General features: G+C 59.5%; 1 protein-coding gene across 1 annotated transcript in view; it reads left to right on the top strand.

Moving 5' to 3' along the window:
• Positions 1–6,281, top strand: part of FOXO6 (forkhead box O6) — a 28,216-nt gene extending 21,935 nt beyond the window's left edge. The window contains exon 2 of the mRNA XM_082777716.1: positions 1,735–6,281. Coding sequence (XP_082633842.1) covers positions 1,735–3,147 — 1,413 coding nt within the window. The 3' untranslated portion in view covers positions 3,148–6,281. The remainder of the gene's footprint in view (positions 1–1,734) is intronic.
• The last annotated feature ends 19,535 nt before the right edge of the window (positions 6,282–25,816 follow it).

The following is a 25,816-nucleotide window of genomic DNA, read 5'->3' as shown; positions in this document are numbered from 1 at the left end:
GGGTGCTAATGAGGAGAGAGCCGGACTCGCTGTGCCTCGCGCTTAATTGCTGCTGTCTTTTGGCTCTTAATGAAGCTCTGCTGCAGAAGAGGCAGCAGCCTCACCTCCTCTCCCCCTGCCAGCCTCCTCCCTCCAGCCAGGTCCCTGCCTGATGCCAGCCTGGGCATGGGTGGTGCAGGTGCCCCTGGGGGTCCTGCCCTGAGCTGAGAGCAAGAGGCAGGCAGGAGCTGGGGAGGAGGCTGGCCCCGTGCTGACTGTCCCCCATGGCCAGCTGAGAGGAAGGCAAGGACCCCAGAAATTGGTCCCTGTCCCTGCTCTGTGCAGGGCAGTTGAGGGCTGCTACATCACCTGCATGGCAGGGCAGAAGCAGGGCCGTTCTTGGGCCCCTGGGAGCATCCAGCCGGTCCTCCTCCCCAACTCCAAGTGTCCCCATCCTCAGGTGTCCCTGTCCCCAGGTGTCCACACGTGCGTGCGAGGTGGCACCACGGGGCCAAGCTGGCTGCTGGCTCTGCAAACCTGGTGAAAACCACATGCTCTACTGTGGTCCCCTGCAGCTTGCACTGCGGTGCGGTTACACGGAGGGGAGCTTGGGCCATCAGGTGTCCCCAGGGAGGGGCAAGAGGGGCAGGGGGAGCTCTCTCTGCCCTGCTCCCTTTGCTGCAGCTGGAGGTGCAGGTGGGTGGTGCGGGCAGCCACTGCCGCGTCCCAGCCTGTCCCAGAGCTGTCCCAGCCACCGCCTGCCCCCTCCCCAGCTGCGCGTGGGGCAATGCAGGAAGGGGTTAATGGCTAGCCCATACCTGCAGTTGCATTTTAAAGATGTGAAATTAAAGCCCGTAATTTATTCTCCCCACACACGAAGGAGCAATTAGTTCTAAACACGGCTTAATCAGTCAGCGCGAGATTGATTTCTGTAGACTTGGATTTGGTGGCTGCTGGCGAGGAGCCAGCCTGGGAGCAATCTCCAAATAAATGAAGTGCAGAGAAGTAAGCCATTACATAATATGATAGATGAGGCTGGAGCTCACTCGCCTCTTCATTAGTATTCCACTGTACGCTGGCGACGGCACCAAACTTTCTCCCCAGCACCTTGGTTCCTTCCCCCTCCGCATCCCTCTGTCCTCCTGGGGAAATCAGGGAGCTGCAGCGGCTCCCTGGGGGCTGCAAAGATCAGCACTTGTCCTTGGCCCCTCTCCTCCCCTGCCCGGCACTAGGAAGGCCCCAGGACCACCCAACCCATCACCCCGAGGGGCTGTGGATGTAGGCAGAGCGTGCCTGTGGGGATGAAGCTGGGCTTGCAGAGCCCCCACACTGTGGCACCAGTGCCTCTCGGAGCTCACTGCTGGGAGCGGGCTCGGGCAGGGTGCAGGGGGCTGGCACCCAAGGGTGTGCACCCGGTGGAGGGCATCCCCGATGGAGCTGGTGGAGGTGCAGGGTGTGGGGTGGTGGGGGCAGCAGGCGGCTGCTGCTGCTGCTCCCTGTGGGCTGGGAGTGCTGCTGGGCTCTGCTGGGCACGTGGGTGGTGGGGGCAGGAGGGATGGAGAAGAGAGGAACCCCTGCATGGACCTCGCTGTCTTCGGTGCAGAGCGGGGCCTGAATCTGCCCCTGCTGCAGCTGCCTCTGCCCCTCTGGCCCAGACAGCCCCAGGAGATGGAGCCCTTTCCCCCCCACGCCCCCCTCTCAGCTGCCCTTGCCCCCGGCCACGTCTGACCGCCTCCTCTGCTTGTGTCCCCACAGAACTCCATCCGGCACAACCTGTCCCTGCACACCCGCTTCATCCGCGTGCAGAACGAGGGCACGGGCAAGAGCTCCTGGTGGATGCTGAACCCCGAGGGCGGCAAGACAGGGAAGACGCCCCGGCGGCGGGCGGTCTCGATGGACAACAACAGCAAATTCCTGCGCATCAAGGGGAAGGCCAGCAAGAAGAAGCAGCTGCAGGTGACGCAGGAGCGCGGGGAGGACAGCCCGTCCTCCCAGCAGGCCAAGTGGTCGGAGAGCCCCGCGTCCCATGCCAGCGACGAGTACGATGCCTGGGCGGACTTCAGGACGCGGGCCAACTCCTCGGCCAGCACGCTGAGCGGGCGCCTCTCGCCCATCATGTCCAACCACGAGCCCGACGAGCTGGAGGAGGACGATGGCACTCCGTCCTCCCCGCTGATGTACCCCAGCCCCTCCAGCACCATGTCTCCTTCCCTGAGCGCCCGCTGCTCCGTGGAGCTGCCCAGGCTGACCGACCTGACTGGCACCATCAGCCTGAACGAGAGCCTCGGGGAGAGCTTGCTGGAGGACCTGCAGGACGGCTACAGCATGAGCCCTTCGCAGCAGCTGCCCCCGGCCGCCCTGAGGCAGCGGAGCTCCAGCTTCACCTTCAACTCCAAGTGCTCCAGCATGGGGGCTGCCACCAACACATACTGCGGGACCATCTACAGCCAGCCGGCCATGAGCCTCATGCGCCGCCTGCCCATGCAGACCATCCAGGAGAACAAGCAGGCCACCTTCTCGCCCGTCAGCTCCTACAGGAACGCCTCGCTGCAGGACCTGCTCTCCTCCATCTCCTACGCGCACAAGGAGAGCATGGTCCCGGGGGACCTGCCCTTGCCGCAGGCTGGCCCCATGGTGCCGGCCCGTGGCCACAGACAGACCCCGCTGCTGTGCGGCGGCGGGGAGCAGGGCTTGTCCTCCTACCCAGCCCACTCGGCCTCGCTCATGAAGAGCAGCGCTTTGTACCACCCGTCACCAGCCAGCCACCACCCTGCGGTCAACACCAGTGCCTTAGCCAATCCTGTCAGCCTTATGAGCCTGCCCAGTGACACGTGCAGCATGACGGCCATGCCGCACCACGGGCACCTGCATTCCTACGCTACTAACCAAGGGGCACACATGAGCTTGCTGGATTCGCTGCAGGGCCCCTACCCGGGGGCCGTCCACCCCCCCGTGTTGGGCCAAGACAGGTTCCCAGCAGACCTGGACCTGGACATGTTCAACGGGAGCCTGGAGTGTGACGTGGAGTCCATCATCCTGAATGACTTCATGGACAGCGACGAGATGGACTTCAACTTCGACTCGGCGCTTCCGCCGCAGAACGCGCTCAACGTGCCCGTGTTGCCCGGGGGCCCGCAGCCCACGAACCAGAGCTGGGTGCCCGGGTGATGCCCGCCTGGGCGCCCGCCACCGAGACGTCGTGAGGGGAACGCCGAGACAAACTTTTTTTTTTCCTTTCTCTTCTGCCTTTATTTGTTCAGATGGGCTAGAGCCATCGGGTCAAACTTGCGATGAAACACAAACCCTAGGGTCAAAAGTTGAGACGGGGCAGGAGCCGGCCCCAGACGGGCACGGCGGCGCCAGGGGACACGGGGCAGGCAGGAGCGGTGGAGCCAGGCGGTCCCAGGGCGGGCAGGGCAGCGGGAGGGGAAGCCCTCTCCAGGGGGTCCGAACACCGGTGCCGGCTTGGCTCAGCCCTGTGCCGGAGGTCCTGGGGCTGGGTGGTGGAGCAGGGGCAGCTGGTGGTGCAGGGACCTGCTCTGTGCGCGTCATGTTCCAGAAGGGGACCCTTTTCTCAGAGCCACCTTAGGAAGCGAGTCCTCCAAGTAGAAGTGTCAGGAGAAGGGAGCCTGCCCCGGGCCGGGGAGTTTATCACCCCCAAAACACTTCTGGGGACCTGAGTGCTACCCGTGCGCCCAGGCCCCCTCTGCTGCTGCGCTTCTGGCAGGTTTGTCTACCAAGCAACAGGAAGGGTCGGTGATGGAGGGAAGGGTGTGCAAGCTGCAGCAGCACATGTGCACTGTGCAAGCCAGAGGTCATGCTGTAGTGCCACAGTTACACTGCAGTGCCGCAGTCATGCTGCAATGCAATGGTCATGCTGCAGTGCCATGGTCGTGCTGCAGTGCCATGGTCACTGGTGTGGGCTGTGCCGCGGTGGCTGTGCCAGAGGACGTGCTGCTAGCCACGTGCCCTGTGCCAGCGCAGGCCAGGGGGAGTCACAGGGTCGGGGAGGGGGGCATATTTATTTGATTTCATGCACTCTTTTGCCATTGAGTTATTGCATTGGAAGGAAGGGTCGAGCTTAGGGAGAGGAGAGAGGCCAGGGGTAGTGTGTGCTCAGTGGGGGCCGCGCCCATCGCATGTCCTGGCTTGGCTCGGCCGTGGTGTTGGATGCTGGGGCCGTGGGCAGAAGCAGGAGGCGTGGTGTGGGTCACCCTGGCTGTGTTTCTGTCTGTGTGTGAGAGGGGGGACGTGGTGCCCACCCTGCCCTCACCTCCCCAGGTTCCCAGGCCAGTGTGACCCACACTGCTGGCCCCATGGGCAGTGCTCAGGGAGGTGCCATGGGGCTCACAGCTGGGACAGGAGCTCCTGGGGTCGTTACTGGCTTCAGGAGGAGCTCCTGCCCCAAGAGCTCGCTGGTGCTGGAGAGGTGGTCTGGGCAGACAGGCTGGAGGAGTCAGCAAGAGGTCAGCCCTGGTGCACCAGTCTACCAGGGGCTGGTGCTCAGTGGGGACAGGGACCACAATTCGAATGGAGCAAGGCTGAGCCCTTGGACCGCTGCGTCCTGCCCTGCTGAGCCCGGGGTTTCTGGAGGGGGGCAGCCAGGCAGGAGCACGGTCCAGGGGAGATGGAGGGGCTGGGAAGAGAGGGCAGTGGGAGCCGCTGCTCTGTCCCATGAGATTTGTCTTCCTCCTGGGCACTGCAGGCTCTCTGGTACACCATGCCCCTGGGAAGCAGCGAGGGCTGCTGTGCGGAACCAGCGCGTCTTCCCAGCCCGGCTCTTCCCTTCCCACCGCGGTGTCGGTGCTGGGTCCCACCAAGCCACAGGGACAGCACGGCTGCTCGGAGCTGGGGCAAGGGGACCCGTGGGTGGGCACCCCCTGCTCCTCTCCTGGCCCTGGGTCTGTGGCAGAGCGTGCGAGGGGAGCCCCACGTGCCACCGCTCACCTCCGCCCTGGGCACACAGCGGGCATAGTCTCTAAAGACATTCTTACAGGTTAATTAATTATGTTTACATTATTTGATCATGTACAGAATTTAATATATTCTATTATATATAATCTTTCTTGAATGCTTTTTTAAAAAGAATTATTCTTTGGGTCAGGATCATTCGTTTTATACACCACCTCTTGTTTCAGGCGTATTTAAATCATCAGAAACCAATTGCGATTGCAAATGGCTATTTAGTACCCAGCCCCCCAGCTCTGCATGGGGGTGTGAAGGAGCTGGCGAGGAGAGGCAGGGAAGGCACTGGGGCTGCCATGGGAGAGAGTGGGGGTCCTGCCCTGTGTGCCCCCCGAGCAGGGGAGACACAGGGGGGGTGTCTGCATGATGGGCACACCCAGCAGCTCACCAGCACCCGGCACGCGGGCGTTTGCAGGCGGGGGTGCCCGTACCCAGGGACCCCCCCTCCACACCAGCAGGAAGAGAAGAGCCCCCAGCCCCGGCCCTGCTCGCCTCCCCCTGCCCCGCGGCGCGGTGGCCCCGGGCGTGCACCCCCGGGGCAGGTCCCATTGCGAAGCTGTCTTTGTGGTTCGTGACCGTGGGGTTGTCGTGTGTGCGGTGGAGTCGTGTTGGTAAGCGTCGTGTGTACAGTCGTTGTGCGGTGCGGTGCGAGGGACAGCAGGCGGCGGGGAGTGGGGCCCCCAAAAAGCAACCCGGGGAGGGGTGGGCAGGAGCTGGGGGGCTCTGGGTGGAGGGGACGGGGATGGGCTGGACCTGGGTGCTTGGACCACGGCGTGGGGGGAGCTGATGATGCCCATGGGGCCGGCAGAGCCCTGGCGAGCCTGGATGCTCCCAGCACCCCCCTGCGTGTGCTGCTGCCGGATGGAAATCAGGGCTGGGTTTCACTCTGGAACCTCCACCAACAGCTCCCCAAGCACCAGCCCATCGCCTCCCACCTCGCCCAGCTCCAGCCTCCCCCCCGCAGCCCCTCCTGTCCCCCAAGCCCCGTCCGTGCCCCACGGGACAGCCCATGGGGCAAGGAGCACCCGCTGCTCCTGGCCCTGCACCCACCGAGCCCCAGCCCTGCCTGGAGCCAGGAGCCGGCATCGAGGGGATGCTGGGGGGGGGGCCCACCGGTTTGCTTCATACGGCGGCTTCGGTCCGTCCTTTCCCTCGTATTTATAACTGTACAGACTGGGGGGGAGGGTCTCTGACAGGCGTCATCTCTCACCACGCATCTATCGTAGGCAATGGTAACTTTCTTGGTTGTGCTATTAGAGTTTGTGTATGTGGCAATGTAAAGAACTGTGTATAGTGCATTGTACAGCATATTTTCATGAATAAAATTGTTTTAAATATTACAAGGCTGGGCTGCTGGCTTCGGTGCTTGCGTGTGTCTGGGCTGGGATGGCGGGGACTCTGCTGGACCGGAGGGACCTGGGGACACCCACAGAGAAGCCGCGATGTCTGCGGAAGCAGGGCTTGTCCCCCTGCTGGGCTCTGGGGGGTCCAGGCAATCCTCGCTGGCCAACGCCTCTGGAGATACTCCTTGGCAGCCTGCAAATAGATCCATTTACTGAATGTGCCAATATTTTTTGAGGCTAGTGGCCAGCTGCAGCGTCATGGCCAGCCCTGCCCTGCCCAGGGCACAGGGATGCCCGCGCCGTGCACCCACTGCCCTGTGGGAGGTTCCCTGGGTGCAGCCCCAGAAATCCCCTTCTGTGCAGCTGCCTGGGCTGTTTGGGCTGGAACGTCCCCTTCAGTGGGTGAATTCATTTCCTGCCCCAGGAAAAATTCCTGAAACTTCCCAAGTGGATGCAGCTCCTGGTTTTGGCAGTGATTTAGGGTCTTGGGGCAATGTGTCTCAGTTCAGGGGTGGGTCTTTGCTCCCAGACCCCTCAGCTGTTCCCAAAAGCAGGACTCAGCCACCCGAGGGGCTCCTCACCACTCATCCAAGCAGGCTGGAGAAGCTTAAACCCATCTGAGGGTCTCTCAGAAGCCCAAAGCAGAACATTGCCGCTGAGCCGAGAGGTCCCCTCCAAAACCCCATGCCCGTCCTCCTCCTGCAGATTTTCAGGTGGTTTCTCCATGGGCTGTGCAGGGAGGGCAGCACCTGGGGACCAAGGAATGGGCCAGGCCTCCTGGACCCCTGCTCCGAGTCCCTGAGCCAGGTGACATTCAGCCACCCCCACTGGCTGCTGGTTGAGCATCTTCCACTCTGCTCTGGTGGGTCCGGTGTTGTCCCCAGCTCACAGGCTCCAGCACAGCACGCAGTGCCACCTTGGGGACCCGTTTGTCACACGGGGCTGAACGGCTGGGTGGGCATGAAGGAGCAGACCCGTGGTGTTATCTGGGGGGCACATGGGGCTGCGTTCTTCTCACAGCTTTCCATAGGAAACTGCTTGAGGCAAAGCTGCCCAGCGTGCCCCATGAGGAGCCCTGCACTGCAGCTCCCGGTGCCCACTGAAGGCATCCGCAGGGGTTGCAGGGCCTGGTGAGGATGCGGTGGTGGCCGTGAGCCAGCCGGTGCGGGTCTCTGCCAGGCAGGGGGAGCTCAGCAGTCTGCAGGAGCAAGGGGCTCCAAGGCCAGAGCAAAACTTTGGTTCAATCCTGATCCAAACCAAAGTCCACCAGGACCGAATGCCCAAGCACAAGCTGCCCTGGTGTCCTGTGGAGTGCTGCAGCACCTCCGCGTGCTGCGAGAGGTGAGGCTGCCCTCCAGCACCACTCTCCCACTCGTGCACAAGGGATGGGGACTCCAGGGGTGCCCAGCAGAAGCGCGTGTCAGAGGCACAGCACCAGCTCCTCCATGTCACTGGTGCTCCTGCTGCTCCAGAGACACGAAGCCAGGATGCACCTTCACCACGAGCAGCACCTTCACCCTCGGGCTGCCAGCCCCAGGGTCCCTGCCCGGATTTTGCAGCATGGTTGTACCCCAGCAGGCGCTGCTGGGATCCTGGCATCCAGCGGGACCTGCCAAGGAGAAGAGTCCCCCGTGGGACCATGCACAGCCTGTGGTGTCCACACAAACTGGGAGCTCTCCAGCCCAGTATTGCCTCACCCGAAGCCCCCACATTTTCATAGCCTTGTGAGGAAACTTCACGCTGTGCCCAGGTGCCCTGCTGCTGTTACCTGTGTCCTCAGTGAACCCCACTACCTCAACAGGGAAACTTCTAAACCCAGTTTTTTTAAAAAAAGGGAAAAAAAAAAAAACACACAAAAAACAGGAAGAAAGACATCAGCTTGGTTTGACAGGATCTATTTTCCATAAATCCCTGTTGATTGGCATTAATTATATCACCCTTTCTGATTCGTTATTCATTGCATTCCATATCAGCCGTCCCATTATTTTGCCTGGGATCAATGTCAGGATGACAGACCTGTAATTACCTGTGTCGTCCTGTTTCCCCTTTTAAAATATTGGGCCAACCTCCACTTTTCTCCCAGGGCCCTGGAAACCCCCGTGTGCCTGGCACCTTACCAAAACTCAACGGCAGTGCAGAAGCCAACGCCTCTGGGTGGTGGCTTCCTCCCTGCAAGGCTGATCCCAGGAGCACCCCTGGTACCTCTGGCATGGCACGTGGGGATGCAGCCAGCTACCACACAGGTTTAGGAAGCCAGCTGATGATGCCCTGGTGCCCTGGCTGTGGCTGTGCCTTCCCAGCCAGGAGCTCAAAGCCCTGCTGCAAACGGAGGGGCCGCTGACCACGCACAGTCCCTGGCAGGACACAGCAGTCCCCTCTCAGGCTATGGATGATTTCCATCTGGCTGTGAAGATGCTCTGCACATGTCCCACCCCCTGTCTTGCTCTGGGGCTTGGGAGGAAATGCTGGAGGAGGACCACGAGCAGCTGCACGACCCTGAGCTGGGAGCAGCTGCAGGCAAGGTGCTGGCGGTGCCCAGCTCCCGCGGCTGTGGCAGGGGGGAGCTGCACCCACGGCTGCAGGGACCACGGCTCTGAATGCTCTCCTCACGTCCTGGTCTGCAGGGACCACCATGGAGACCCTCAGCCAGGATGGACCTGGGGTGGACATGAAGAGCACAACAGATGGCAGTGGGTTGGGTGGGATTTAAGCCTGAGCGGGATTTAAGCCCAGGGTCATGAGGAGGAAAGCTCTGGGGATGGCGAACAAGGCTGAGAGACCAGGAGCTAACCCACCTGCTGATGTGGCCACTGCACACACATCTTCCCCGGCTACCCAGGGAGCCCTCTGAGACCTTGTCAGAAGCACAAGGTCCATGAGAGCCCTTCCTTCTGCACGAGGAGAGACAAGAACGGCTGCCTCTCCTGCAGCCTGGGAAGGGTTCGCAAGAGATCACTCTTTGGCGATCCTTGCCCAGGCCCTGTCCTCCAAAGGACTCAAAAAACATCCCCTCTCTGTGGGCCTGTGGGCATCCTGCAGTGCTGCAGGGCCATGGGTGGGTGGGGGCAGTGCTGGGGGGAGCAGGGTGGGAAATGGGGAAATGGATGGAGCAGGGGCAGGAGGGCTTGGAGGAGCCCCTGGTCACATCCTCAGGCAGAGCGCTGAGATGTGAGGAGCCAGGGCCCCATGGCAGCCCAGCGAGGAGGTTGTGCTTCCCACTGACCCCAAAGCCTTCATTTTTTTGCCACAAAAACACCTCCACAGGGGCTGTGCTGGGTGCTGAGCAGGGAAGGTGCAGGAAGACTGGGTGCCCCCACCACCCTCACGCCCAGCCAGGGGTCTCCACAGCCCCGTCCCCTCCCTGCAGCCCAGTGGCACCAGGCAGTGGCACGGGGACATCGGCCTCGTGGATCCAGGAGGGGGGAAGTCGGGGCGGGCTGAGGGCACCAGAGCAGAGCATCCTCAGGGCCCTGCGTGCCTGGGACGTAGCCTCGGGGACAGGTTTGCCTTCATCCACCAGGCAACCAGGGTGCCACAGTGGAGCTGGGACTGGTTCCTGCTCACCATTGCTGGCGGCAGGCTTGTCCTGAGAGGATGCTTTGACACATTTTGCTATTGCATGAGATAACTGGCACTTGAGAGGCTTACTTGGAGAGCTGCAGAAGTGTGCTGCTTCCTACTCTGTGAAGAAAGCAGTCCCCGGGTGGCCACGAATGCTCGCTCGGCTGCACCAGCGGCCTCCCCACTACCCCCGTGCATCGTCAGCTCAGCTCCTCAGAGCCCCTGGGCGAGCCGGGGGACCCAGGCACGGCGTTGCTTTGTCACCAGGGCTGAGTGCCAGGCCCTGGGGAGGGGACAGTGGTGCCTGTGGGCACCCACGGGACACAGGGCAGAGCCAAGGCTGGGCGCAGATCCACATCCCGTGGGCAGATGTATCCACAGCCGCCCTCGAAGCATGTGGAAGAGGATGAGGACAGAAGGCTAGAGACAAACGAGGAGGAAAGCCTTCAGGAGCATGTGTCTGTCATAAGATATTCCCTTGCAGAAATCTTGGAAACCTTAGAAAGAGTTTTTGCTCAATGTTATTAATTAAGGCAAAAGAATCCCCATATGGAAAGAGAAACAGTCAAGTTATATTTTTGCTAAATACGCGGCACCATATGGTAACATACAGAAAATTGGCCACATAGGCAGCCTAGAATATATGTTACCATATGTTCATATGTACTTTATAATTTCTTTGTTTTTCAAAGAGGGCATTGTCTTATGGGGCAAAAATGAGCAGCCCACCCCAGGGAGAAGGAGAAACATCACAAGCTGCTTTTGCTGAATTAAGCCCAAGGAAGCAACCCAACCACCTGGCCCGGGGGCTGCGTGCGCAGGCAGGACGGAGGAGGCAGCGGGAGGGCAGGCGAGCTTCTTCCCCTGCTGCAGCCTCCCCTGCGCCTCCTCGGCATGGGAACGCCGCGAGTGCTGCTGACAGCGAGCTGCGGGCTGGGAGACCCGGAGGAGGAGCGAGGAGCCTCCCGCTGGGCTGTCCCCAGGAAACCTGAATTCCCCCGCAGTGAGGGCCAGAAGGGAGAGAGGGAGAGATCTGCTGAGAAAGCCCAGCAGGGTCAGAGGCAGCTCGAAGCCCATCGAGCCCCAGCTGGAGCCTGGCTGGCAGCTGGTGCCGGCAGCGCTGTGTGCCCGCGGTGCAGGGCATGGGGCATGGCGAGGTGTCCCCTGGGACCAGAGCTTGGAGAGCGGGGGCTGCTCGTCCCGGGGGGGCTCGATAGGGGCCCTCAGCTCCGTGCAGAGACAGATGCAGCCTGCCAGGAGCAGCAGTGCCACAGGCACCCCAGGGCCACCCATGCAGGGACACGAGCGGCCTTTGGGTCAGGTCTGGCCGCTCGGTGCCCATTTGCTGTCCCTGCCGGGCTTCTGCTGTCCCCACCACGCTATCCCCGGGGAGCGTCAGCTTGCGGTGCTGCATCTCCATCCCCCTCCAAGGACACAGGCCAGGCTTTGTCCCTGCTAAGTACAGCCCTACCCATTTTCCTAACAGTTTTTTTTTTTTTTTCCACCGCTTCTTCCCTCCATCGACCCCAAATCCTCCTCTCAGGGCAGCTTTGCCCGTGCTGGCTGCGGCAGCGTTGCTCAGCGCTGCCCCGAGCGCAGCCCCAGCTCCCACAGCAGCGGGGCCAGTGCCCTCCGGCTCCTCACCACGCCGTAATTTAATCCACAGACCTGAGAGCAGGGCTTCGGGGCTTGTGGCCGGCTGATTAATAGCCAGTGAGTCTGCGGGCTCATGGCCTTCCTGGCTGCCCTGTGCTGCTGCCGTGGTGCAGACTTTAATGCGGAGCCACAGAGCGCTGCCTGCACAGGGCTGGGGAGCAGTGCTGGTGATGTGCCTTTTGCTGTGGCAGTGCATTGCCTTTTCCAAAGCCGGGGGGGGGGCACAGCCAGGTGGACGAGGCAGAGGCCTCTGCTGGCATTCAGCTTTGTGTCCAGGTGCTCAGCCCCTGTGTGTGTGCAGCTCTGGTGCACAGCCCCTGGCCACGAACACACCTGGCAGCTGCAGAGCACCTGCAGTAGGAGCAAACCTGCTCTGCACGGCGAGCACCAGCCCCTCCCACTGCTCCTCCTGGCCAGCTGCCCTGCCCTGCATGGCAAGGGCTCGATTGCACACACGTCCCCAGTCCTGGGGTGGTGAAGCCAGCAGTAAAAATGTCCCCAAAGGGAGCGCGGGCTGCTCCTGTCTGGGTGCAAGCTGAAGGGTGACACCCATGTCCCCACCCCCCCGGCATCCTGGGGGTAGTGACCACTTCTCACTGTGCCACCTTCCTCCAGGCACAGGGCAGGACCCACACCAGTGTCCCCCTGCCCGGGGGCTCCTCGTGGGCTGCGTGCTCTTGGGCACCCGAGCTGGGGCTCAGGAGGGGGCCACAAGACCTCCCCAGCACCGTGCCGTGCCCCCGTCCCTGCGGGTGGCCAGAGAGGGACACCCCCAGCCAGGGAGCCAGGCGGGGCTTGGCAAGGGGGACACGTGCGTGCCCACCCCTGGAGAGCCAGGGGTCCGCAGCCCCCCCCCTGTGCCCCACTGCCCCCCTGGAGGCTGGCAGCCCCCCGCCGCGGCCGCGAGCCATGGTGCCGAGGGCCGGGTGGTGCCGGCCGCCAGCCGGACTGCACACACGCAAAGGCAGGGCGCGCTTCCAGCCCCACTTCTAAGCCCCCCCTCGGCTCGGAGGAGCTTCATTAAAAGGAAACACAAACCAGAAGCAGAAGGAAGCACTTTTAAGTTGCTGGCAGCTTTGCCTGTCTATGAGTTATGAGGTCTTGCTTTATTCATGGGGCAGGAAAAAATGCTTATCTCCTAAGAGTCCATTATGCTTCATTTGGAGCCCGGGTGCGATCGGTGCTTTGGCAGAAAAATCCCCCTGCCCCGCTCACCCTCCCGAAACTTTATCTCACTATTTCATTACTGGGAGTTGCGCTCGCCCCAGTTTATCAGCGGTGATGGAGTGGATTGCTGACTTCTCTGCTGTCCTAGCAAAAATGAGGATGGAGACATTCTGCTCCAGGTTCCTGCTATTTTCAGAGACCTTGGCTGCATGATTTATTCATAAAAAAGCCATTATTTATGCCAAAGAAAGAAGACAGAATGGGTTAGCTTTTTAAGTGCTTATAATGCATTATATGGTACCTTAGCCTGCCAGACATCATTTATAATTGTAGAATCCCTTAACCTCCTTTTTCTCTTTTTCCTACCCTTCACATCAGTGCGGAGGGTGATAGCAAACTCGGTAATTAGCAGAAGTTGACAGATGTGGCAAGGAGAGGTAAGGTGAAATATCATCGAAGGAGACGTTTCTGCAGCACCTGAGTGAAGAGGGACCCTCCCTCCTCCCAGCCTTCATCTCCAGCGCCAGCAGCTCAAGAAATCGAGCACCAGGATGGAGGGGTTGGCCGGGGGGCTGGGGCTGGCACCCACCTGAGCCCCCAGCCCCGCTCCCCTCCCAGCCTCTGCCTCTTCTGATGGGCTGCGGCTGTTCCAGCTGGTTCCCAGCTTGAAAGGGGTCCTGAGAAACCCACCCCTGCTCACAGGCATCATGAGGTCCCACACCAGTCCCAGGGGAGCCTCGAGGCTCCCTCAGCTCCTGCAAAACGAACAGTGAGAGTCAGAAGAGCCCCAAACCTCCCGACGAGAGGGTCGGGGCTGGAGCATCCCCTCCCAGCAGGGGGAGGCTGTCCTCTGCCTCTGTGCCCAGCGGGGTCCTGTGTTGCTTTGGGGTGACCCCAGGAATCCCCCGGAGATGGGGAGGTGCACGTGAGGGGCTGTCCCCCATCGTTCCCCCCAGGTCTCGACCACCTCCTGCCAGCACAGTAACATCTGGCCCACAGGTTGTTACCAGATTTCTCAGGGGCTTACAGCTGAGTCCATTGCCTGAGCTCAGCTGTATGAGTCCCTGCCAGCCCAAGTGCCCCATCATTGTTTTCTACCTTTGGTCCTGGCCACACGGTGAGAAATATGGGTGGGCACCAGCACAGCCCTCTGTCTCCAGAGCTGAGTCATCTCATGCAAAGAAAAGGGACTAAAGGGGATTTTAAACTACTCCGTGGTTCCTGGGTTTCCTGGCCACATGTGGCCTGTGCCCCACATCACTGCTGAGTCCTGTCGAGGCTGAAAGGGAACTATATGCAGGGTGCCGGAGGAGACCGCGACATTCCCAGTGTGACCCATCTGGCGCTGGGTGCAGGGGTGTTGGAAGGTGCCATGTGGTTCACCAGAACCAAATCCTGTGGTGCTGGGGAGGGCTGGGGGGTTCCCACAGGGAGCAGAGCCCCCACCAGCTCACCCCAAGCGTGGGGGGCTGTGCTGTGCCAGGCACGAGGTGCCCACACTCCTGCCTGTGAGGTGGAAAGCAAGGAAAACAATTAGCGAGGTGGAGGTGAGAGCAGCCTTCCCTCCGGCTTCTCCTCTAAGCCGGTTTCAAGTAGGAGAAAATCCCCATGAAAAGGCAGTGCCATTTCCAAGATCCTTGAGTTCAAATGCAGAGACAGAATCTCGGCTCTGATTTTGCTTTTTAAGCCTAAGATAAATAAAAATGTAAGAGATGGGAAATAATGTAATGTAATCATCAAGGAGAGGAGAAACCAAAGGCTCAACTCTCTCTCACACACGCAAATATAAACACACACGCAGAACACATTTTAAAACCAATTAAAATCCCTTTGCAGAGAAAGCTCTTTCACCCACTCTCCGGGATACAGGCTATCTGCTTCCTTGGCGCACTGTATATGAATAATTAAAAGCTAAACATATGTTAAAAAATGCAAACAGTACATGATCCTGGAAACTTCCCCTCCTTATTATTATTTCCACAAGAAAGCTGTTAAATGGTTATAAAACTCGTGAAATACGCCAACCTTGGCTCCTCACGCAATTCCCTGCTTTGGTTAGGAAGGAGTTAAAGCCATTTGGCAGAGACTAACCCATTAGGCCTAATAATTATGAAATTATAGAGGTACTCAGGTGACTGTTAATTTCACACATACTGTTCAGCTCTGTGGCTAATGAGAGCCTGAAGAACTCAAGTGCCTCATCTTTCTTGTTGAATGGTGACCTGCAATTAATGAGCTTCTGCAAGAAAAGGCAGCATTTTGCACTTGGGGCTAATAAGATGGCTTTTGTGCAGCAGCATTGTGATACCGGGAGCTTTCGAATGAAGATTAAGAACTTTTCCCCTTATTTATTTATGAGCGCGGCGCAGTCCAAGGGACCACACATGCAGAGAAGCAGCCCTGGTGTGAGTCTTGGAAGAAACTTTGGAGCGCGCTGCTCCGGGCGGCAGCGAGGAGCCTCCACCTCCTGCGCTGGTGGCAGCGAGCGGGGGGCAGGAGGGGAGTACACGGCCAGAGGGATGGGAGCAGGAGCACCAAGGGCTGACTTCGCCCCCACCAGTGCACGCGGACAGCACTGCGCTCACTGATGCCAGGGATTTCTTGGGGTGCTGACACAATTTCTGCCTTCCAAAAGCGCTCTGGGAGCTGTGTGGCTGTGGTGTTCGTGGCTGGGCAGCTGCAGCAGGAAGGCAGGCGCAGGCTGAGCCTCTCCAGACCCACAGGGGAGCGGGGTCGCTGCCTGCTGGCAGGGCTTGTGTCCGCCCATGGTGGCAGCGTTATCACGGACACTGGTATCAGCAGCACTTCAGTCTTTCAGTGCCTCCTTGCACTGACATTCGCTTTATGCACACATGCATATGAAGTAGTAAACCCCTGCCAGCCAAAGCCAACGAGCCTTTTCAGGGTGTTGGCTCCATCACCTGTACCTGAGCAGATCAGAAATCCCTCCCTCACCAGCCCTGAGCATTTCCCACTCCCCGAGTTACCACCTGAGTCTTGTCCTCCTGCTGCGCTCAGGCATGATCAGAAAGAAGAGGAGCTGGCCCAGGACACGGCTTTGTGGAGCAGCAAGCTGGGGGCCAGGAGAGCAGGCTGCCTCCCCATCCTTGCTGCTTGGGCACACACAGAGCTCATCGTGTCCAGGCCCAGTTCCACCTGGATGGGGTCCATCACTGGGGGCAGGGACCTCCCTGTCCTGATGACGAGGCTGCCTGATCTGCAAAGAGTTTCCCAGCTAAAAGCCGTACTGATGCCATAGGGCAGGCAAACACTGAATGTTTCCCTCAGCAGGGCCTCGTGTGGCTTTGGTTGTCTCTCCACAGCTGCATTCTTCTCACGCCATCTGCCAGGGATGGGGTGAGGCTGGAGGGTCCCAGAGCATGGCCCTGTGCAAAGCTCTCAAAGCCCTCTGCCTGGGGCACCGTGCTAGCAGGGCCGAGTGCTCTTTGCTCTCGTGGCTCTCTGAAGATGCTGTTGCTGGCTCTGTGCCTTCAGGAGGCACTCTGTACCATGGGCACCCTTTGGGACAGTTGCCCTCTGCTTGACACCCCCATGCCATGGCTGACCTAGGCCCACCATAAATGACTCTTAATGGAGAAGCTTCCATCCCTACTCCAGGACACATGAACTTTTCTTTAAAACCTACCATAAATAGCTGCTCCTTCATTTGCCCCAGTTTCTTTGGGCCATACCGAACACGCGGGTCCTTGCCTGGCTGGTAGGTGTCTCCTCACAGTAACTGCTCTGCCATTATTTCTGCAGCCTAACCTGAAAGTGCTTGAGATAGGAATGACGCCTTCTTTGCCTCTGTCTTCAATGCCGATGATGGGCTTCGGGACCCAGGGTACCCTGAGCTGGAGGACCGGGACGGTGGGGATGACAAACTCCCAACTGACCCTGAACGTGTGCGGGATTTGCTACTCCACCTGGATCCCTACAAGTCCATGGGTCCGGATGGGATTCATCCCCGGGTGCTGAAAGAGCTGGCGGACATCATCACGGAACCTCTCTCAATTATTTTTCAACGATCCTGGGAATTTGGAGAGGTCCCGGTAGACTGGAAGCTGGCAAATGTTGTGCCGATTTTCAAGAAGGGTCAGAAAGAAGACCCTAGCAATTACAGGCCTGTCAGCCTCACGTCAGTGCCTGGTAAAATCATGGAGAAGATGGTTCTCGAACTTATTGAGGCGCACCTGGGGGACAAAGCAGTCATTGGTCCCAGCCAGCATGGGTTTGTGAAGGGTAGGTCCTGCCTGACTAACCTGATTTCCTTTTATGATAAGATCACCCGTATGGTGGACCAAGGGAAACCAGCTGATGTGATTTTTTTGGACTTCAGCAAGGTTTTTGACACGGTTTCCCATAGGATCCTACTGGACAAAATGTCCACCATACAGCTAAATAAAAACATCATACGATGGGTGAGCAATTGGCTAACGGGCAGGGCCCAAAGGGTTATGGTAAATGGAGCTGCGTCAGGCTGGCGGGCGGTCACCAGTGGGGTCCCTCAAGGCTCCATTTTAGGGCCGGTACTTTTCAATATTTTTATAAACGATCTGGATGTAGGAATAGAAGGTATTTTGAGCAGGTTTGCTGATGACACCAAACTTGGAGGAGTTGTGGACTCGAATGAGGGTGGAAAGGCCTTGCAGAGGGATCTGGATAGGTTGGAGAGCTGGGCGATCACCAACCGCATGAAGTTCAATAAGAGCAAGTGCCGGGTCCTGCACCTGGGACGGGGAAACCCTGGCTGCATGTACAGACTGGGCGATGAGACGCTGGAGAGCAGCCTAGAAGAGAGGGATCTGGAGGTCGTGGTAGACAGCAAGTTGAATATGAGCCAGCAGTGTGCCCTGGCAGCCAGGAGGGCCAATCGTGTCCTGGGGTGCATCAAGCACGGCATCGCTAGTAGGTCAAGGGAGGTGATTGTCCCGCTCTACTCTGCGCTGGTGCGGCCTCACCTCGAGTACTGTGTGCAGTTCTGGGCACCACAGTATAAAAAGGACATGAAACTGTTGGAGAGTGTCCAGAGGAGGGCTACAAAGATGGTGAAAGGCCTGGAGGGGAAGACGTACGAGGAACGGCTGAGGTCACTGGGCCTGTTCAGCCTGGAGAAGAGGAGGCTGAGGGGAGACCTCATCACAGTAAGTCTACAACTTCCTCATAAGGGGGTGTCGAGAGGCAGGAGACCTTTTCTCCATTAACACCAGTGAAAGGACCCGCGGGAACGGGGTTAAGCTGAGGCAGGGGAAATTTAGGCTTGACATCAGGAGGGGGCTCTTCACAGAGAGGGTGGTTGCACACTGGAACAGGCTCCCCAGGGAAGTGGTCACTGCACCGAGCCTGTCTGAATTTAAGAAGAGATTGGACTGTGCACTTAGTCACATGGTCTGAACTTTTGGGTAGACCTGTGCGGTGTCAAGAGTTGGACTTGATGATCCTTAAGGGTCCCTTCCAACTCAGGATATTCTATGATTCTATGATTCTATGACCCACAGCCCTCCGTACAAACACCCTGTGAGGGCCTGTGCTTGCCAGACCTCCTGGGTGGCCACTGCTGATAGTGCAGGAGACCCTGAGGCCCTTCTGTCTGCGGACAGCAGCTGTGGATCCTCCCTGTTCCTGCAGAAACTTCTCACCCAGCATCTTGTCCATGTCCTGCTCTCGGTGGACACTGGGTTCTCAGCTTGGCCTGGGTGGGCCACCAGGAGCTCATTTGCTCCAAAAGCACCCCGCAGGAGCCGGGTGCTCCAGCAGCATGTGGAAGCCCAAAGATGCCCATCAGCTCTTTGCAGACCATCAGCTCTCTCCGAGGACCACCACGCTCGTGCTGGGGGACATCAGACCCCCATAGGTGTGACATGGCACAGACATGCTTGAGGAATATCTGTCTGGCCCCACGGCTCCCCTGTGGCTTTCTCCCATCACTGCGAGCGTGGCCCTGCTCTGATGGGTGACTGCCCGTGCAACCCCAGCTGTGTCACCGTGGCCCATGGGCAGAGCCAGGACAGCACCATGGGGCTGAAGGAAACCTCCCTCATTTCAAGGAGCAGAGGGCTCACTGATGACATGCCCTGGCTTCCCCCTGCCTCCCTGTCCCTGTGCCGCAGCCCCTGGCATCACCAAATGCGGCTCACCATGGGCAGTGCCTGCAGGCTGCCCTCCCTTCTCTGTGAAGCAGCGACCTGGGGTGGCACAAACATGTCCTCCCCCTCCTTCTGCCCAAAAGCCTGCCCGTCACCGCTGGTCCCCTCGCTCAGACAGACATGGACGTTCCCTGGAGAGGCTGCACTGCTCGGTGAGATTTGTGTTTGAACATTTCACTCCCTGGGACAGTGGCAGAACTGCATGCGCTTCATTCTCTGCACTGCCTTGTGTTCTCCATGGGAGAGCTGAAACCCCAACTCTGTAACACTGTGGTGGGGTAGGGATGCAATCCTTTCCACCCTGTGCACCCACAGCTTGGGAATAAAGGTGTCCAGGCAGAGAAAAATGGTATCTGGGGAGTGTCTGGACCTCGGTAAAGGAGCCTTGCTTTAGCCCGGCAGCCCTGAGTCATGCTGAAGTGAGCCTGGGCTCTCCCAGGCCGAGCCACCCGAGCGCAGGCTCTGGCACCCAGCCTCTCCCCACCTGCTGCTCCCTTGTACGAGGAGATGAGGTTGTGCGACACGCTGCTCGTGATAAACCTGGGCTGGTTGTTAGCCATTTCCTTGTTATCTGCCACTTGCTTGCAATAGCTTGTTTGATTAATTGTTCCAGTGCTTTTCGGGGAATCAGCTTTATGCTGGCTGGTAGGGAAGTCCCAGCTCTCCTCCCCTCAGCTGGCCCTTCCCTGGCCCTGGGGGCTCCTTGTCAGGGCCGACAGCAGCCCCAGGGGGACCCTGTCCAGCCCCCACCTCCTGGTGCCGATGCTCCCAGACCCCAGTGTCGGCTGTCAGCTGTGCCCCTTATCACTGGTGGTGATGTGGTGATCAAATGGGGTGAGGCTCAGCAAAAGGGGGACCAGCAGGAGGGAAGGAAGATGAAGGTGAAGGGTGGCATCAATGTCCCTGCCTTCCTTGGCTGGGGCCAGTGAGCACTGGGGCCAGGGAGTGCTGCAGGAGCTGGGGGTCAACAGCTGCTGCGCAGGGCTTGGCAGAGAGGGGCTGGGGGCCAGAAGGGGGCTTCAGGCCCAGCCTAGCTCCAAGTGCTGCACTTCAGGCGAATGTCTCTCCCATTTTGTTTACTGCCATTGATGGATTTTTGCATTTTTCTCCCATGTTGCCTTTCCATGTGCCCAGTGCTGGCCCAGCAGTGTTTCTGCCCCTCTTGGCTCGGGGCTGGGGGCACTGCCCGAGGGGCTCTTGGTGGGCTGCCACGCAGGGCTCGAGCATGGTGAGGCCACTTCTGCTTGTGCAGACAGCTTGGACACATGGAGAGAGCAGCCTGCCCTCTCTCCAAAGGAGCACCAGGGGCTCTTCCCAGCTTGCAAGAAGCTTTCTGGCTGCCTTTTGGTCACCCCCTGCCACACTTTCCCCATCCACATAGTGGCCGGGAGCAACCCAGTCCCAGATACTAAGGGCTCCTTAATCTTGCTGTGAAAGACAGACTAAGGGCCGGCAACTGGAAGCAGAAGCTGCAGGAGATATATTTAGAAAGGAGGCACATCGTTAGCACAGGCTGGGAGGGAATGGGTGCCTGGGGGCGATTCAGTCCGAGGCTGGACACCGCTGGGGCAAGGAGACCCAGCAAGGAGCCCCAGCAAGGCAAGGGCAAGCTCTGCCTGCAGGGACAGTCAGACCAGTGACAACAAGGCCACGTGGTCCCCTAATACAACTGGGGAAACTGAGGCATGGAGGGGCAGCTGTCTGAAATACACACGTGCAGGTTCGGGAGGGCTGGCTACGTGCCACACATCCCAAGCACCTATGAGCTCTGGTGCTCCCCGTAGCGCCATGCTGGTGACACCCCCAGGCACCCTGGTGTCACCCACCTGGACGCCATCTGTCACGCCAGAAGGACGCAGGTTTCCCGTGGATCCTGTGTCACCTCTGCCAGCCCCGAGGAGGCAGCTCGGGGCCCCCTGAGCTTCTTGAATTGCACCAGGTGCCTTCGCTGAGCGGCTGAGTCGCACCTCTCATTTGCAACCCCTGCTATCAGCAGCGTAATTACTTTGTCTCAACAACCCCAGCGCCACCCAGGTGGGTGACGCCTTCGCGTCCCTGTCCCCAGACACTTCATTACAACAGCCCAACATGAGGACATCTCCGATCCCAAGCCCTGCCAGCTCCAGTCCCCAGGGAGCTGGTGCCGTGTGGTGCCTGCATCCCAAGTGTGGCGGCTCTGTGCTGAAGCACAGATGTTCAGGCAGCGTGGCTGATACCGGGGGATCAGCCCGTTGTGCAATGAGGTGTGTAGGTGCTCAGATAGCCCCATTACCTGAGTTACTTGGGGGTCTAAGCCCTGCAGGGTCCCACTGGCCAGGTTCTTCTGTGAAAATGGAGTTGGCGGGGTGAAAGTTGGGATCCATCGATGCCTCAGGAGAGATTAAGGAGAAAAGGCATCCCCAGACCCGATGTCAGATGTCCTGCCAGCATCCTCACAGCTGGGTGGGAAGCTGGTTTTCCTGATGAGCAGGACCTGGCTTTGGAAGAGCTGTCCGTCTGCGTGAGGGTGACAGGCAACCCCCAAACAGCCCCTTGTGCTGCTCAGCCAACCCGCATGTCCCCAAGGAGCAAGGGACTTGGCTGCTCCTGTCCTCTACAGCGCTGGACCACGACCAGGCCATCTGGCTGGGGCTGGCAGCACAGACACCCTGCCTGTCTGCATCAGCATCCCATCACTGTCCCCGTGCCAGGGGTCACCCTGTGCTGTGCAATCAGGGGACCCCGCACCCCAGGCTTTCCCGATGCGTGCTCACCCTCCGTGCCCTGCAGCACTGGCAAAAGGGGGCACATCCATCCCCAGAGACCCGAGGGGCTGACATGGCTCGTAGGGCTCTGCATGCTTTGGGGGACAGAGCAGCATGGTAGCAATATGCCAGCCCCACTTCATGCCACCAGACATCCCAGCTGATACAGAAGGGCTGGTCCAAGCCACACGTCTGTGCTGGGTGGGGGAGCTGAATGCCGGGAAGCTGAACATGCCCTGCTAGGGGCAGACCTGTGCGCTCAGCAGCCTGAGCGGAGCCGGGGAAGCAGCGGGAACTGAACAAAGGGCTGCAGGGTGGAAAACACACACAGATAACCCTGCACACCTCTTAACCACTGTGAGGGGCTGCCAGCAGTGCTGTTGCAGTGAGCTTTGCACCAGCACACATGCCATGGCCAGGGGCAGAGGCCCTGGCAGGCTTCCCGAGGCAGTGGCCGTGCCATGTTCCAGCTGGCCGAGGAGGGCAGCGGGGAGATGCCTTTGGTGCTGGCACACCACCAAGGGGAAGGGCAGCAAAGTCCTGGAACATCTTCTGCTCCTGGGCTGTATCATGGCAGAAGAACGGGGATGAAGCTGTAAGAAGCCAGGTAATCCCTCACTTTGCCCAGCTCACAAGGGGCTGGGGAGGAATGGCAGGGCTGCAGGCATGCAGGAGGCTTTCCAAAACCACGGCACGTCGCTGCCCGTCTCACCTGCTGATGTCTCTGGCTACAGAGGCAGAAAGACACCTGCAGCCTGCCTGCGAGGCTTGGGGACAATGTTGCCTGGCAAGCCTCCATCTCCACAACCTATGGTGTTGACAAGCCCCACTGAGCATTGGGAAGGAGCCAGCGTCTGGCCGCCAACCATCTCCCTCCTCCTTGGCTTCAGTAGCACAAATCACCAGAGAGAAATCCTTGGTGAGTGTGAGTGTGTGTGTGTGTGTGTGTGTCCCTGTGTCTGTTCTCAGGGGACACCCCGTCACCTTGTCACTGCGGCACAGCCATGGGTTGCTGCTCTGCAGAGTGCCTCGGGCCAAGCCCGTGCCTGTCACGCAGCGATGCCGGCGAGATGCCTGGTTTTGGCTGGCACCCGCAGAAGCCTCCTCTGGGAATCCTTGGCTCCTGCCCCAGGAAAAGCCCCTGTGCCCAGGCTGGAAGACAAGGCTGAGCTTAACAGCCCCACCAGGGACCTCCAGACCTGCAGAGTGAAGCCTTCAGCTAGGGTCTGGCAGCCGTGCAGTGAGTTACAGCTGGGAAAGGTAACTCGTCCTAAGTGACCTGGCATTTATTGGGCACAGGGGACTGGAGGGATGTTTGCAGGCACAACAGCAGTGTGGCAAAGCCCTGGGGTGACCCTGCATGCCCAGCCTGCTCCCAGCTGGTCTCCCCTGCCTGCTTCTCTGGCCTCCTGCACAGGAGATCCTGCCCAGGGCTCCTGTCCAGCGCACGCTGATGCCACCCCCTCTGGAAAGACACTGGGTCTCTCCCACCCCAGACACAAGCCCGCAAGCTCAGGAACCCAGCGGGGGGTGCATCTCCTCCAGACACCCAAAAGTAAGCCCTCAGTGCCATGGGACGCTGTGGAGCAGCACAGGACAGGAGCTTTGTCCTGCCCATGGCTCGGAGGCACAATGGGGCTGGGCACAGCTCCTGGGGGACAGCCTGGTACACGTCAGCGTGGGTGACAGCCACATTGGGCCAGGGGCATGGAGCTGTTGGAGCAGGTCTAGAGGAGGCCACCAAGATGATCAAGGGGCTGGAGCATCTTGCATGTGAAGGCAGGCTGAGGGAGTTGGGGTTGTTCAGCCTGGAGAAGAGAAGGCTCTGGGGAGACCTCTCAGTGGCCTGACAGGGCCTAAAGGGAGCTGAGGCTCTGTGTTGGGGGTGTAGGGGTAGGGCAAGGGGTAATGGCTTCAAACTAAAAGAGGGTAGGTTTAGATTAGACATAAGGAGGAAATTCTTCACTATGACAGTGGTGAGGCCCTGGCCCAGGCTGCCCAGAGGAGCTGTGGGTGCCCCATCCCTGGCAGTGCCCAAGGCCAGGTTGGATGGGGCTGGGGGCAGCCTGGGCTGCTGGGAGGGGTCCCTGCCCAGGGCAGGGGGGATGGAATTGGATGTTTTTTAAGGTCCCTTCCAACCCATGCCATTCTGTGACCCCATGGCAGGGCACCTTCCCTGGGACACGGGCTGAAAGAGCAGCCTCATGGCAGGGGAGTCAGGGCTGGAGGAGCGGGGCGGGGGGGTTCTGCCTGCTGCCCCCCACCTCCTCCGGGACCGGCCAGCAGCGGATCGCACCAGCGGTGGACACAGCCCGTGTGGGTGAATCAGCAGTGCCCAGGAGCCCCGCTGCCTTCCCCCGGAGCCAGCCGGGGCCGAAGAGGAGCTCTGCCCCCAGCAAGGGCAGCGTCCCCCTTCCCGGAAAGCTCCCACTTTACAGCCCAGAAGGCACTGGGGAGACTGGGATTCGCAGGCACGCTGGCTGGCCGCGCTCCAGCCTCATCAGCATGCCAATTGCTCTCTCACCCGCTCCGTTTCAGATCCTACCCTTAACATTTAACCACTCCCCATTAATTTCCGAATTGCCACACACGTCGCGGAGCCGCGCCGGGGCCGGGCGGTTCCCAGGGCGGCCGGGCTGGGGGTGCCGGGGGCGGCCCCGGCCGAGCACCCCCGGTGCCGGGGGGTGGGAACGGGGCCGGGAGGAGCGGGGAGCCGGGGACCCGCCGCTTGGCTTTGTCCTGCGGCAGACACATGGAGTACATTAGCAGCCTTTCAGGGGAAGTTTGATCGATGGGGAAGGCTTTCTAACTGACTATCAAAGCACGCATGGTATGTGAGAAGCAGACACCAATTAGTGATGTCTTTTTAAAGGCTGCCTTGTTAAGAGGGGAATAAGGGGAAAGAATGAAATTGGCCAGAAAACATGGAGCTATTTAACCTTAATTAGAAGAAAGGTGTGGGCTTTGTGAAAAGGCCATTTCTGAAAAGGGTTTTTCTCCCTGGGTATAAAGAGATCCTGCCTACTTGTTAGAGACTTGTTAGAGTTTATAAGACTGGGCAGGAGGCTAACTTGTAGAAATGCCTTTTATGCCACTTGAATGTGTGGCTTGCTTATTATAGTCTGCCATCCTGCCAGGGTGGCTGGTGGAGAGGAGAGGAGAGAGCAGCACTGCCAACTGGCTATAAATTTCATGAACATCATAAATGTAAGTGCTTTCTGGAGAGCTGTACAGATTGCACATAAAAGTCCCCCTTCTGTCCCTGTAAACTAAAAAGAGGGCTTTTTTGGCAAATTAAAAATTGTAGAGTGTATTCCATGCTGAGCTCGGAAGCAGCCAGGCTACAAATCCACAGCTACAAAGTCGCAGCCGCACAGGGAGGTCTCCCGCACACGCGGGCATCTCCGCTCCCGGCTCTGATGCGGCGCTGGGGGCAGCACGGCCGGCACCGAGGGCACAGGGGGGCTGAGCATGCCCCCCAGGAGGGCTCCTGCAGGGAGGTGGCCTATGCACCACAGCGCTCGTGTTACAGCCAGGCAAGGCACGGCACGCCGGGACAATCAATTGCGTGTGCTGCGGGCACAGAGAGCTCATGCTCTAGGAGCTGAGCATTGCTCCCGTGGCACTGGAGGGGCCCAGCACACCAAGAGGGGCCCTTTGGGATGGCACCACGCACTCGTCCCCCGCTGTGGATGCCGACACCGGACATGGTCAGTAGGCACAGAAAGAGGAATTTTCCCTTCCAGCTGCCCAGGATGGTGCCGTGTCTGCCGGGAACACCCCCGGCCTGTGCGGCTGCTGCAGGCACGGAGCTCGGCCCTCGCGGGGCTGCTGCTGGAGTCGAGGCTCCGTGCGCGGATGGCGCCTGCTGTCTGCACATCCGAGCGAGTTCAAGTTCTCGCTGCACGTATCAGAGTTTTTTCCTTCTCCCCTCCAGCTTAATAAGGGCCATAAATATCATCTAATGACTGCATAGAGCAAGCATTTATAGCAGGCAGGACACACACACACATGCAGTGTGGTGCTTCCCACCAGCCACCTGAGTCCTTCGGGCAGCACATTCCCGCACAGAGGGCAGGAGGAACTGCTGCCAGACCAGGCTGATGGCTGAATCCAGAATCCAGGCTAGGAAGCTGGGCAGGTGGAGGGGACACAGCACCTATCTGATCTTGTTCCTTACTGTCAGCTATCCCCACAGAGCTGTGATGGCTGCACGCTGCTTAATCACATTCCAAAACTCCTTTCTGTGGTGCAC

The sequence above is a fragment of the Aythya marila genome (assembly GCF_965140915.1).
Source record: "Aythya marila genome assembly, chromosome: 22".
Taxonomy (NCBI): Eukaryota; Metazoa; Chordata; class Aves; order Anseriformes; family Anatidae; genus Aythya; species Aythya marila.
This window is presented reverse-complemented; position numbering and strand designations above follow the sequence as displayed.